This window comes from Helicoverpa armigera, chromosome 19 (assembly GCF_030705265.1).
Source record: "Helicoverpa armigera isolate CAAS_96S chromosome 19, ASM3070526v1, whole genome shotgun sequence".
In the NCBI taxonomy this organism is placed as follows: Eukaryota; Metazoa; Arthropoda; class Insecta; order Lepidoptera; family Noctuidae; genus Helicoverpa; species Helicoverpa armigera.
The window spans coordinates 3,326,221-3,341,217 of NC_087138.1; the positions used below are offsets into that span (position 1 = coordinate 3,326,221).

Below are 14,997 nucleotides of genomic sequence, written 5' to 3' on the forward strand. Positions count from 1 at the left end.
AGTAGTTGTCCCTACAAACCCCGGAAGCTTACACCATAAAACTCCACAAACAGGCCGCCTCCCATAAAATTTCGCTGTTCCCTATCAAAAAACAATTCCCCTACATTGTCTCAATAAGCAGCAGCCATTTTGAAAAGCGGGATGTGCAATAAAAATCAACTTTTATGCATTTTACATTGGTTGTATGTAGAACAATTGATATCTCCCGGATAAATTGATCGTCGTCCCCTATTGTGGATTGTGGTTATTTTAATTCAATTATGAAGATGCAGTTTTGAAATAACGGTCGATAAGTAATTGATTTTTTTATGTCATCACAATTTTCTATGTTGAGGGATACTTCTTCTTCAATTAAAAAAAGCATTTGAAAGAATATTAAATATATAAGTAAGGGCGTAATCAATTGCGTCCTAAGGCACGGTGGAGTGATGTCTTGCGCAAGACGGCTGGCAGGAGCTGCATGCGAGAAGCCGAAAATAGATCTCAGTGGCGTGCACTTGGAGAGGCCTATGTCCAGCAGTGGACTGCGATAGGCTGATGATGATGATGATGTAATCAATAAGCTTAGGTATCTACTTATTAACGCTCAATCCTTTTCTGTGTAAGAGGAGACTTGTGCCCAGCAATGGGACGATAAACTACTGATCATGATCTACTCGTGAAAATATTGTAATTGCGAATATCATTCAATTCTCTTGTAGTTAATTTGAACACTTCATAGGTTCGTTGGAGGAAATAAAATTATAGGGCTTCAATATGGAAACTACATATAGTAAGATGTGGATGGAATGGATGGTGAGGAAGTCCTGCCTGCAAAAGGTGTTACTTTTAAACTATGTATTTCCTTTTCAAAAACCATCAAAGTACAAAATAACAGGTGACTTATGAATCCGTACAAGAAACATCCTCTTTTGCCCCCATTCGCGAGGTATCCGGTTCGATTCCTGACGGAAGTATAAAGTGTCGGTCGTTATTTTATAAAAACGTATCTTCACGGTTGCTTTCTTTTGTAGGGGAGACAGTACTGTCGGTGTCGGTTTTTCCGTTACAAATATGATTTGAGTTTGAACTAGTAACTGAGATAACGTTTTCATATTTCTTAGGCTTTCGTGTGAGGTGGAGTGAGGCTGAGTTAGGCTGCGGTTCAGAGAAAATAATAAAATTGCATGAGATCTGCTATTTGCCAACGTCAGGGACTTCCCACATATGGATGAAGAAGCTTATTTGCTATCCTGATATAAAAGCTATTTTACTGCCTTACTGCATTTGCATGAAAGTGGACGTAAAATTTTGCTTTTATATATTTTAAATAAAGTATATTTTCTTAACCACTAGTCTTTTCAAATCGATAGATTTTCTAAGACTTCAATTGTTTTTGCGTTGTCTGATCACCATCGTTCATTATGACTTTCAGGCATCACAATGGTAGCATGGAGGTCTTATTCCAGCAATAAAAATTCTAAAGTTTCGTAAAGCAGGAACTCTTAAACGTGTAAGTACAATGTAGTCTGCTCTTGATAAAACTCAGGGTGGCCCGCTGTTATACAAGTATGCGGGTTCGAATCTTGGTAAGTTAAGCACCGTAGAAATTTGATGTTTTCTCACATAACCGACTACACGGAAAGAAAAGTAAGAATATAATGAGTTGTGGCAAAAAAGTCTAACTGGAGTTTGACTTGAAGCGTCAGCCTATCTGACCTTTTCAACCTGGTCTCTGGACACCTCTATACCGTAGCGGGAACGGTTGTTAGACTTTCTGTTAAAGCTTAGTCCTCTCGTTCGAACACGTTTTATGTCGTGAAAATCTACGGTAAATTCGCCATATATAGGTACGGCGGTTAGTTTTGTATGGGTCACGCAAAGCAACAAGAGCCTTTACAGTATTGCACCTAGAACCAGTGAAAGCCACCCATCATGATCTCCAAATGTATGTGGTTTAGGAACTATAAGACATTTTAATATGCATCATACATAACCTAATTATTTTAGATTTGCTCACCGAATACCCAGAGTTGGATAGAGCAATGCTGAAAATATTTTTTTTTTATAGAGAAACTGCTTTAAGGATGGTGACATTTTAATTCCAGCCAGATCTGAAATGTAACGGGGCCATACAAAATCCGACACTGCCCTGTTACTTTCATCCGACGAAGGTTATCAAAAAAAAGGTTTTACCTAGTCTAACCTTGTTCACCGAACCGCAACGATCGGATTTCCTCCTCATTCAAATGCATGAGATGCAGTTTTGATGCTATTATGCATATTTTTACTTTCGTTTCCTTAGTAAGTTAACCCTATTGTATGTTTGGTTAATTTCTTGCCGGTTCTCACTTTTGTTGTTAATTATGTTATTTGATGTAACAGGTTTGTAATGTGTAATTAGTTTATGATGGATTGAAGAAAGTATAATTATACTATACAACAGATTTTTAAGCGTTTGAAAAAATGTTTTTCTTCTTTACAATCTAAGTAATAAAAATGCTTCGGATAGCTTCTGGTGGTATAATTTTATTTAGATAGATGTATTTTTTCAATCAAGTGAATCAAAAATACACTCATTATACTTACGTAAAAATATTGTACACCAATCTAATTATTGCAAAGAAAAGTAACATCGAAAGAAACTTGATACTTAAATACAAGTTTTTCCAACTTCAATTAAAATTATAGGTTCTTATTTTCAAGAAAAAAAAAACATTAAATACTCATGTAGGAAAAACAGCTCATAGTCCGAGTCACTGATTCACTCTCGCACGCAATCCCTTCCTACTCATTTTCACTCAAGACCTGTTTCCCACGACTAGCCAGGACACACTATTCCTTTTTTACAATCCTTCCTACAATCATAAATGTATTTTTCCCATCGCAACACCTCCATATATTCAGTTTTTACGTACCTTTAATTGTTTTGAGTTATCGTGTTTTAGAGTTCCGTACCCAAAGGGTAAAACGGGACCCTATTGTTTTCGCTCCTCTGTCCGTCCGTCCGTCTGTCACCAGGCTGTATTTCATGAACCGTAATAGTTAGAGAGTTGACATTTTCACAGATGATGTAGTTTTGTTGCCGCTATAACAACAAATACTGAAACCTAGAACGAAATAAATATTTTGAGGGGCATACACAACAAACGCGATTTTTTTTGCTCATTTTATAAATAATGGCACGTAACCCTTCGTGCGCGAAACCGACTCACACTTGGCCGGTTTTTTCTAGTTTCATTGTTTTACTTGATAATAACTTAAATTGAGGTTATTACGACTGTAAATCAGGATTGCAATAACAACCGTCACGATGGTCTAATTAACGTGAAAAAGCGTAAACAACATCAATTGTTTTTCATGTTAAATGATACCTAATTGATATGATAAGTACCTAAGAAGTCGCCGCCAGCTAACCTAACCGTATTAAGGGTATTTAGGTACTGAGTTGTCTTACCTACTTGCCGTTCCAAACGTATTAAGGGTATTTAGGTAGTTGTCTTTTCTGTTCCATTCGGTTTTACCCGCGATCCGCGATTTCGCGATTGAGTTTTTGTGTGAAAAAAGACCAAACGTACTCTACAAACTTTCGCGTTTATTAGTAAGGATGTGTTATTCGTATATTGTTGTAAATATAAGCTATATTATACACTGAAAAAACGGTCAAACTTTATTCGGAACATCTGAAATAGTTGCAAGACCTTTGGACTTGCATTTTTCCGAACCTTGACATAGCATACATTAAAAATACTCTTTTCATCACGTTTTCCAATCCCGACCACTTTTAAAGTACAAAAGCAGCGTAAAAACAAAATTTCACGCAGTTGTTCGCAGGATGCAAGGGTGCATACATTATGCGTAACGCGCGAGACGACGTCACAGTCGACGGACGCAGGAAGATGTCCCGATTTTCTACGCATATTTTATGGACGCACTAAATGTTTTACAAATAATGTGTGGGAGATTGTATCTTTTTCTTTATGGGTGTTTTCCTTTTGTTGTTTGTGTAGTATGTAGTTGTATTAATTGTGCCTTTTTCATTTACAAAAGTGGTGTTCTAAAAATATAGGTAAGTACTTATAAAGTAGGTATTTATTTTGGGTTCAAAATTTTCTTAGAAAAGCAAAAGTAGCAACAACGCCTTACGCGATTGGGGGCTCCGGCTTTCGCCAGCCGTTTCAAATTCTTTTTCAAAGCGGTTTTAACAATCCAGATGGCATTATAAGTATCTTACATACCTACTCTCTCAATAAATGGGTTATCTAAAACTGAAACCTTCTTACAGATCGGCGCCGTAGTTCCTGAGTTTATCGCTTCCAAATAAACTTTTCAGATTTATATTATAGTACAGATTATAGATTTCAATTTGATCCTGTGGGCGCGGTTCCCAGATACCAGTTACCGTTAGTTGCAATGCAGGTGTAACACAATCAGTTCCTAGTTTGTGATACGCCTCGGGTGCACTTGCAATGTGCAATGTGCATCGGTGTGGTGTTGGATGCGATGGACATTCCAATAGTTTTTGTTGTGTGCTTGTGGGAAACTTAAAGGAATGGTCTAGGATTTAATTGAAGAAAATTATTGTATTGTTACATTTTTTTAAGCTGTAGTTTTTTATATACAAATGGAAAATCGGGTCTAAAAATGTATCTTGAGATTGAAAATTCAGTTCTGAAATGGTCAGATTTGCTTTGAGCTTTATCCATTATCAGCCTCACTTATAAACGTGAATTAAATAATAATTAAAACTTGCTTAAGAAAAATAATTACTTATAAACGTTGCTTAAGCATGTCTTAACTATTGAACCCAAATATTTAATCACTACTTAACGCTTTAAGTAGTAATATCTATGTAAGTAAAAATTATCTTCAGTAGTAATTAATTATGATGCTTAGATGATTTTTATAAGTAAGGCTGTATAAGTATAGTATAAAATTACCAAAATTAAAATGTTTCAACAGCCAGCTTTTAAAATCTGTATTTTTTTGTATTTAGCCTAGTTTTTATTTTAATTATTTTAGAGTAAATGCGAATACCAAACTTTAAAAGCGAAGGCAGTTCAACCTACATAAGAAATACCATAGATTGTGGGACAAGTACCGAATACTTGCTACACATTAACTTGTGGTATTTATTACTTGTCCAGCCGTAAAATTAGTAAATCTAATTAGTTTTAATAAGCGTAAGTTAAATCCAACTGATGCTAAAAAGGTTTTTAGATATTTTATACTTTATTTGGCGCATAAGTATGTCACGGAGAAGGATTGAGCATTGCCACGCTTGCTCAATGCGGGTTGGTGGTTTCAGACTATATAGTCCAGGTTTCCTCAGGATGTTTCCTTCACGTTTTATCAGCCATTGGTGTCCAAGATATACTTAGAAAGTACATACAAACTTAGAAAAGTGGCATTGGTACTCGCCTGACCTGGAACCGAACCTACACCCTCATACTTGAGAGGTTGGATCTTTACCCACTAGGCCACCACCATCCATTATTAAAGACGATAAATAATAATTCAATCATCATTCATATCATGGGTTGCGTATCATTTTGTCATTGTATGAAGTTTTTTTTTCATATATTTTACTAATTATGAGCAGAATTAGGCAGCAACTTTTTACAGCCGTTACATTCAAACACACTTCCAACCCAATATCTAACAATTCGTCTCAAGAAGCCGCCACGGTTGATACAATTTGAACGAAAGGTATGTGATTATGTAAGTTAAGAGTTAACCGACACTGATGTATAACCGGTTACGTTACTGTTCGGTCATGTCTATTGAGTGTGCCGTGATGAGAAATAAGATCACAGAGATGAGAGTTCAAAGAATAGAATAAAAAGATGATTAAAGTATTATCGGGTGTATATAAGTTGCGAATTTAGTTAAATATGGAAAACGTTAATTTGTTATTTTATTAAAGTTTATAAATAATAAGAACCTCTATCTGCCGCTTTAGGCACGTCCTGTAATGGTAGATTTAAGGTTGTGTGTAAAAAATAAAAGATTCTGTTAAGCACCTAACTAATTCCTTATTTATTTCTTTTACAGGTCTTTAAAGAGACTTTCTGCTTGTAAGGTAAGTGGAAATCTATTAACTAATATTATGTACCATTTAAATATTAATCAAGCAATCAAGTATTTCACTTGATTTTCACGACATAAATGCGTGATGAATTTTTGCCTTAACTTAGGATTCAAATCACGGTCCATACTATACCATACAGTCAGTTAGAAGCTTTTCTAGAATTTTTCCAGGATTTTTAAAAACCAACATAAATTATCGACGTCCACCAACAAGGTGGACAGACGACCTTATAAAGGTCGCCGGAAGACGCTGGATGCAGGTCGCCTCCAACAGGTATCTGTGGAGATCTAAGGGGAAGGCCTATGTTCAGCAGTGGACGTCCTATAGCTGAGATGATGATGATGAACATAAATTATAAAATGAAACAAAACAAAAAATACGAGACATTCATTTAATTAAAACAATGGATTACAATAATTTAATAAATACGTAGCAAATTATAAATAATACTTACTAAACAATGGCTATGTACATAATTTCGAAAAGTTATGCCTCTATAGGTTAAAATCTAAAATAAGTACATGTTTCTAGAGTTTTCTAGTAATTGCTAGAAGTCACTATGTGAAGCTAGGCATTCCTACGTGGACTTTGGAATATAGCTGTTTGATAAGTTTACATGTAAAGGTGGATACAGACTCATGTAACAAGATTTTCTCGATATCCTTGCATATTTAATATTCGCTATTTCATTGAACATCTATGGCAGTCGATACAGATAGAGTCTTCGGCACGAATCTTGAGCGCTGATCTTCACCTGCGCAGAAGTGATTTATTAGCAAAGAACCAATCCCGAGTGACGGCTATGACGCGATGCGCTGCGGGCCAATCACCGCTTTAGCCCGCCCCACGCGCTTCACTTCATACAAAAGGGACCCAATAAATTACTTCTGCGCAGGTGAAGGTCAGCGCTCAAGATTCGTGCATCGGCACCAATATAATATCATCATCGGATTATAGTCAGCAGTCAGTATATTGAACAAATCCTATCAACGGGTATTGGGTTGCCGGGGTAACTGAGTTGAGGAGGTTAGATAGGCAGTCCCTCCTTGTAAAACCCCGGTACTCAGTAGTATTCGGTTTGACTTGAAGCCGACCCCAACATAATTGGGAAAAGGCTAGGCAAATGATGATCCATTGCATTATATTTGTGGTAATCATGTTACATAAATCTGTACCCACCATAAAACAATTAGAATTAAATAATAATGTCAGCTTACTATTTAAATGAAAACTTTTTATTTTTCAAACTTCATTTGTTATTCCGATACCGTATGGGTATCTTTTCTTGTGTAGAAATAAAACTTAAAAATATATTTTTTCTTTTAAATAAAATGTGTGTTTAGTAAGATTACTATAGTAAAGTAGGTTATTATTTACCTATATCGCAGAATGTACAATTTTATTAAATTTTGTATCACATTTTAAGAGTAATTTTCTTTTTTATAATCATAGCTTCATCGTAGGCATATTGGGTTTTTTTGTTGTAAATAATTTATATTACTTTGTGATATCTATAAATTTATACATTTGGTACCTACATGATCATTCTTTCATGAGATGAAATGGTTGGACAAATCGAGTTGTCTTAAAAAGATACACTTTTGCTGATTCGTAAAAACGTGTTTTAGTGTCAGCAAAATTTTATAGGGACAACATTTATTTCTTTTTTATGAACATCACAATGATGGTTACTGTTTTTATTTTTTCTGTCAATCCCTTTAGTTTGAAGATGTCTATGATTTTTTCATCATCTGGGACGTTTTATCTTGCTGTTCATGCTGTAAAAAAACGTTAGATCTTATTTTTAGCTTTTTTAGCTTATCGATAAAGACCGTGAAATGGTTATGAAAAACATGAATAAAAATGGACAGTCACTATCTTATGTCCATTGAAACCGAGATCTAAGGGTTAAAATGTTAGGGGGAGATTTATTATTAAATAAGTTAGAGTTTTGTTTACGCTTTATAACTACTGTGATTAGGTACAAAATAAAAATAAGGCTATTCTAAGGCTGTGCAAATATATTACAAAATAATGAAGGTGTAGATTGCACATATCGGTAAAATTGGTAATTATGATTTTACTTCTGATATTAATATTTATTTATTTATTTACAAATTTTTGTACACACACATAATAAAGAAAGATGACAGGAAAGAAAGAATTTACAAAGGTAATGCTTATTTCTAAAGAAATCTCTTCCAGCATACCTGCGAAAGGAAAAGGAATAAAAGAGATGTAGACAGTGTGTAAAAAGCAAGGGAAACAGAAATTAAAAATGGAAGAAAACTGGAATGTTAATATATTGAATCTAGTGCAAAAATGAAAGATTTTTTATTTAATATATTTGCACAGCAACTATATAAATATCACTTTAGAATAAAAGTATGTTTATAATTTTAAAATTATCGGTGATCACATTCGTCCAAAACAAAAACTTTTTTTAAACTAAAATTAACTCCTATGGTTAAAACCATAATGAGCTTAGAAAGTCTTAAATTAAAATAAATTTTAAATCCAAAACATGCGATTTTTTTAAAAAACAAACTAAAAAATGTGATGTCAGTAGCGGAAAATACAATATTTACAAATAAAATTAAACTAAAAACATACAAAAAAAATCTTAAGACAGTCTTTTATAAATAGGGTGAGCCAAAATAATACAAATTGAAAATAACAGTATTTAAAATACTACAAAATACAAAACTAAAACTTACTATATAATAGCCTAAATTGTGGCACGATATAAGCGTATTATGGTACAAAAAAGCGAAATCTGGGTTTCCACGTGAATGAAAGAAAAATGATTCACATAACCTGAGAAAAGAGCCGTCATATACTTAATCTCTCAGATGTTGAAATTCTTCAAAGAAAAAAGAAAGAAAAGTGAAACCCAGCAAAATCGTGATTTATTAATTGCACCTTTAAACCTAGTTGCACATTGCCGCGGCAAGAAAATATCATACAAATATATTCATCTCGAAAAGGTTAGAGAACAGTTGACAAAACAAGAATGCAATTTGTGAGAAAAAATACCGAAGAACCTTCTCCCTAGATTCAATGATTTTTCATTTAATTTCAGGGCTGATGATGGTTTACAAAATATAGAAACTGATGACGATTGTAATATCATAAGCAACATAAAGAAAAATAAAGAAAATCTACTCATAAATAAGAAACAAAATAAACCGCTTACAAATGCGATGTGAATCTACGAAATAAATTAAACTATGGTAGATACTATCTACGACACAAGACATCCAACTCAGCCTTTAAAATACTATTACTTTAAACTAAAGACAATCTCCTCTTAACAGATTGATTATCAATTTCATTAGCTACATCCCTCCTCCTCTTTCTAATCGGCGGTACAGATCTATTTCTTACTTGTACTGGAGTTTTCTCATTCTCTTGTTCATTACTCTTCTTAGAATTAATACCGATCCATTTGCCTTCATCAGTCTTAGACCATTCCCAATCTCCTTTAACGGGAATTTCTTTAGCTGTGTCGAAGTTCCAATTCTCGATGCTCCTTTGTCTATCATTGGCTATCAGTTCTTGTAATACGTTTGTCATATTGTCCTTATTAGCTTGTTTCTCAGTACTGTCTTGTGGGAAGAGTTGTCTGCGGACTTTGCTGTTGTCGGGTATCTTTCTTTGGTACGGCATTTTTCTTTGGTTTTTATCTGTGGAAGAAGAAAATTCATTGTTAATAATTTTGAAAGGACTCTTTGATTTGGCGAAATCATCTAGGTACATACAAAAAATTGGGATTTCTCTTTAATAATGGAAAAAGCAAAATATGATATAACCCCAAATCTATTTGATATAAGGGCAATAGTTTAGGTTTTATCATCAAAACATATTAGAATTTTCGAACGAAAACTTAGTAATGCATTAGGTACACTCGTAGACTGTTATTATGAAATCGTCTGAGCATTGCACGGCGCACTCAAATTTGTTTTGCATACAAACTGGAAGTTGTTAGTGCTATGAACAAATTCTTTAAATAGTTCACGTGGATTTTGTAAACGCATTCATTTTTTACTTCGACTTCAGAATTTACGACTCAGAATCTGGAAATTGCATTGCATACAGCTTTCGAGATCATTTTCAAAAATAGTTGTTCCAAACTACAGTTTTGCTCTTGAACTCCGAAATCCACCAATTTACAAGGTTGATGCAATATCGAAATTTGTGCGTTTTCCATCATAATTCACATAACGTAAACGTAACGTAACGCATTTTGATTCATTGACATTTTCATACGCAGCGTATTTTCATTAATAAGTTGTTTTGTTTCAAGCCGTCAATACTCCTAACTGTTTAACACATGGTTCCTATTGTAACACTTTCAAATAACAGAACTATTATATATTAAATAAATATCCTAGTGCTGAGTGACAGCCGTCTCATTAGTAGCCATTGATGATGAAATAAGGTTAATTATGCGCAGGCGCATCTATCGTAACAACTGACGTCATAATGAGATCACTATCTTGTGCATTAGTGGTCTGTGTGCATCTTCGTAAGATAGATCGATGAAGCAAGATATTTATAAGAAACAACTAGGTGTAGAATTTTTTTCGTGACTTAGGATTAGTCTATAAAATAAATGATTTAAGTCTTAGTTTTCTAGATGAGAAAAATATATTGCCCAAATTCAACGTATCAATGCAGCAAATATTCAATTTATTTTAGCAATATAGCACGCAAAACTGCCAATTGCTGGGCAGTGAAATCAAATTACTTCACATAGCTTTCTAATTTACTTTTCTATGCCCCAACCTGGTTTTTATTCAACTTTTAAAATTAAATTTTCATTCACTTTCATTTAATTTTATTAAATTTTACAAAACTGCAGCTCAAAATATAGTCCACTCTCTACTACAGAACTTGCTCAACTAATTTCTTTTTCAATGAACCAAACATCAGTAGCTACAGAAACCCGTTGCTTTACAAGTTCTACGAAGACGGAAAGTGGCAAACAGACAAACAAACATACGAACAGACATACAGACAAACATTACGTAAGGCGCTAAACATTTGACAGGTCTAAAGGTGCATATTGTGGCTCCTACAAACAATTCGCGAGTTGCAGTAACGGTGTCAGCTCATTAGCAAGTGAACGAGAATTTGTAGGCAATAGGGTTGAACGATGGCCAGAATTTCTAGCAAGGAAATTAGGAATGACTGTTTCAAAAAGAAATGTGGTTCTAGACTTTATTGGTACCTAAGATATAGAGCACAACGAAAACAAATTGTTAGAATATGCCAATGTGTCCCCGTCGACAAAGACATCAATTGGGACACAATTTCTTTCTACACGTGGTGAAATAGTTTAACGGCTTTTGGTGATTTTGATAAAAAATATATGACTACGTACGACTGGTAAGTATGTACTTATAATACCTAATTCACCCTCAAGATTAAGATGAAACTATAGAGATACGATATTTGTAGGTAAAAGTAAAATCACAGCGTAAGACAGCCCTGGTGGACAGTAGCCAGTTGTTTTGACTGCGCAAGCGCTGCCCAAAGGCGTCGTGTTAACGAACGTACAATTAGTGAATAGGTAGGCACCTGTATTATTTCACTAACATTGCACTGCTCGAGTTAATGAAGCACATCGTTCCTCAGAGGGAAAAGATTTTAAAACTTGAGTAGAAAGTAAAAAAATAAGTAAAATGTGTGTTTTCTCTTTTGAAGAGAACCAATGTACCTATGTGAAGGGTTTGATAGAAATCAAACCAAAAAGAATTTTGAAAATAAGTCCACCGTCTTTGAGTAATCGTTTAACAGACATGAAAAAAAAATCTGAGGAATTTAGAAACTCCTCCTTTTTGGGGAGTCGCTTAAAATTAAACATGGAAAATGAAACTCGATTGCAAATCTGTAGTCAGTAAATATTCTGTAGTTTTTTGCAGTCCTTTTTGGTATAGCTATAACTTTAATATAGTCACAGTAAAAAGAATTTTATATTCTTTCAATCCCACCACCGCGTACCTATCAACGGCACAATTGAACGCTCACAACGACAATTGCCGGCGAGTGTTTACAAAACAAAATATCTCTCTTAACGCGTTTAGTTTACAGTACGGCCGGCGCTGACGGACAGTACCCGAGAATGTAAACAATGGCCAAAACCCGACGATAATGAGTACAGGCGAGAACGGATATTATATGCTCGGCGAATACTTGGCTGTTTCCTCTGCGAATGATCTTGACCACCTGAGCTACCTACGTGGTTGTTCTTTGTAATTCCCAAAATGTATACGTCATTAACCTTTGAACAGTGAACCTCACAGTTGTCGATGTGACTTTTAGGGCATTTCTTGGGGTCGGCTTCCAGTCTTAAACGGATGCCGCTGAGGTGACCAGTGTAGATGGTGTATACATGGAGCTACTGCCTACCTGATCTCCTCCACCCAGTTCTTTGGTAGCACAATAGCTCTTGGTTTGTCACGAGCAAATCGATACACTTTGGTCTGACTTTTTGGCGTCTGACTACCCGTAACAATTTTCAAAGATGTCCAATCAAAATGACCGGGACCAACGTCTTCACGTGCCTTCCGGTAGAGGGTCACACTCCAAAATACCAAATGGAAATATAGTGTAGTACATACAAATATCTTTGTCCACAAATGCATACATATGCACTAGACAATTCAGAGAGTCATCCGGGGAGCAGTAACCGACATGTCAAATGGAGGTCATGAGGATCCCCCCGTGAGAATGGAATGGTCATTTTCCGCCGGATCTGGGGGAACACGACAGAGGAAATACCAAAATCACGACCAACCGTTTAAAAAGAGAGGAAGTGCTCATAAAATGTTTTGATCAAACTGCATTTTGACACCCTCCATCCTATGTTAGGATGAAATTATCCTATTAGATATGTCAAAAATGTAGAACGCTTGAATTTATTGCAACGGAAAGGACTTAAAACTGGTCAGGTCAGGCAGAGAAAACTGTACAAAATTATATATAAAATGTCATTAACAGAAACACAATAGGTCAATTCTCTCAAGATGTTTGCTACTGTCGTTTTCATGCTGGCTTTTATTTCTACCATCAATAAACTACAATACTACATGACAGGTTTTATTGCATTTTCTAATAGAACACTAAAAGACAACAGTCAACGCATCAAGTGCCAATGACCCGTTTCAGACGGCTCAAAAAAGCCGGCAATTTACAAAAAGCCGTCAATAAAACTGCATCTATTTTTCCCAAAATAAACCGTTCAATTAGTCTAGTTTTGAAGTAGTTAGCAACAATACGGTTTGGCCTACATTTGAGTCTATATTTAGCTGTGGGACTGAGTGACAGATGCGCGTGAAATACAATTGAATGCGCGGCTCGACGCAAGAGATCGCGCGGTCAGGCTTGATTTATTATATTTGCATCTTGTTAGAGATGAGTTGTATTGTTTGATGGGTGTAACTTAGTTTTAGATTAGTCGGTACATTTAGACTAATATTATGAGGATTTAGTACAGTTTTTACATCTCTGGGGTTATTTCTGATCACGCCAATTGTTTCAAGTCATCCAAAGATTGAGTGTTATTGCTGGTTGGACGGAGGCTCAGTCACTCAGACGTCGTAAATGTTAAAAATAACATTGAAGCTCAAACCATCTCATTATTATAATACCTATAAAACACTATTATGCCTCAACAATGTAAATGTAGCTAATCAGAACCCAATAACTATTCGTTCCCAATCCACGAGTATATCCATAGATACATACATATGTATATCCAGTATGCAGTTGCACAATAGGTCTCACGAGCCTGTCTGTCACAATCACAGTCTGTCCGTCTATGTATTGTGTGACGCAGTCTCAAGTGTCCAACGTGATGTAGAAACATGCATATTTTTCCTTAAAGGACATACAATACAATGCATGTGTATTCAGAATGATATAATTCATAGCGCAGCAGAAAAAATCGAGAAATTATAGTTTAAGTTCTTAGTGATGCACTACTCTAACCTACTAGTAATTTTTGCAATAAAAAGGTAGAATGCAAAAAAATATGTAGAAAAGGTAGTCGTAATAGAGCCACTTTTCATTGGATCATAATATAGCTAGACCAGCTGCTGGCTCTAAACCGAATGTTACCAATATCTATTTAATTATTGTTACCAATTCGAGATTGTGTTAGTGTAACTTCAATATGAGTCCTAAAGAATAGCAAATACGTAATCTAAAGTAAAATAAACTATAATGTATACTAGTGTATTCTATACAAAATGTCGACAGCTTGTCTGGCGGTAATTCTATTGTGAGACTATAGCATCGCGTGTTTTCAACAACTGGGTGAGTCAACCACTTACACTTTTCACTTTTGTTGTTTACGCTTTTTTTATTTGACAACAGAGTGTAAATATAGAACTGAAACCGTGCCGACGTGAAGATTAATGATGGTATTCTTTAGAAAAAAATATTTTTGCAGCTTCTTGAAGAGCGTTCTTCATGATACTCATTAAGGACTATCTTCTAATTTGCTAACTTGATAAGTACCTGCGTTCGGTCATGTTAAATGAAATAAAAAAACTTGAATTTGGTCTAGAAGTAACGCTTATTTGCAAGAGTTGATAAAACTAGGCTAGACTTAGACGTGGGGCATCGCCTGCCATGTATTTTTAAAATGATGTTTTTTTTTTACCGACTGCCAAAAAGGGTTATCTTTTATTGATTTTCTTCAGTAAAATGTACACAGTTTGTGTTTAAATAAACAGAAATATAAGTGGCATATTATCATGTTTAATAAGAGAAGTTACAATAAAACAATTTTCGAAATTATTTAATGAAATCCGGTCGAAAATTGGCGTATCTCGTTAAAAAGGGCGCAGTAGTTATCTGGGAAATCTTTACGCTTATATACCTTTATTTAAAAAAGTTTGGGTTGTGCGTCATTTATG

At 34.9% G+C, this 14,997-nt stretch overlaps 1 protein-coding gene across 1 annotated transcript in view; it reads right to left on the minus strand.

The window, feature by feature from the left end:
* Nucleotides 1-6,447: 6,447 nt before the first annotated feature.
* LOC135118197 (uncharacterized) overlaps nt 6,448-14,997 on the minus strand; it is a 50,322-nt gene continuing 41,772 nt past the window's right edge. The window contains exons 3-4 of the mRNA XM_064039477.1: nt 9,458-9,756; nt 6,448-7,848 (exon numbers count right to left, since the gene is read on the minus strand). Coding sequence (XP_063895547.1) covers nt 7,804-7,848; nt 9,458-9,739 — 327 coding nt within the window. The 5' untranslated portion in view covers nt 9,740-9,756 and the 3' untranslated portion in view covers nt 6,448-7,803. The remainder of the gene's footprint in view (nt 7,849-9,457; nt 9,757-14,997) is intronic.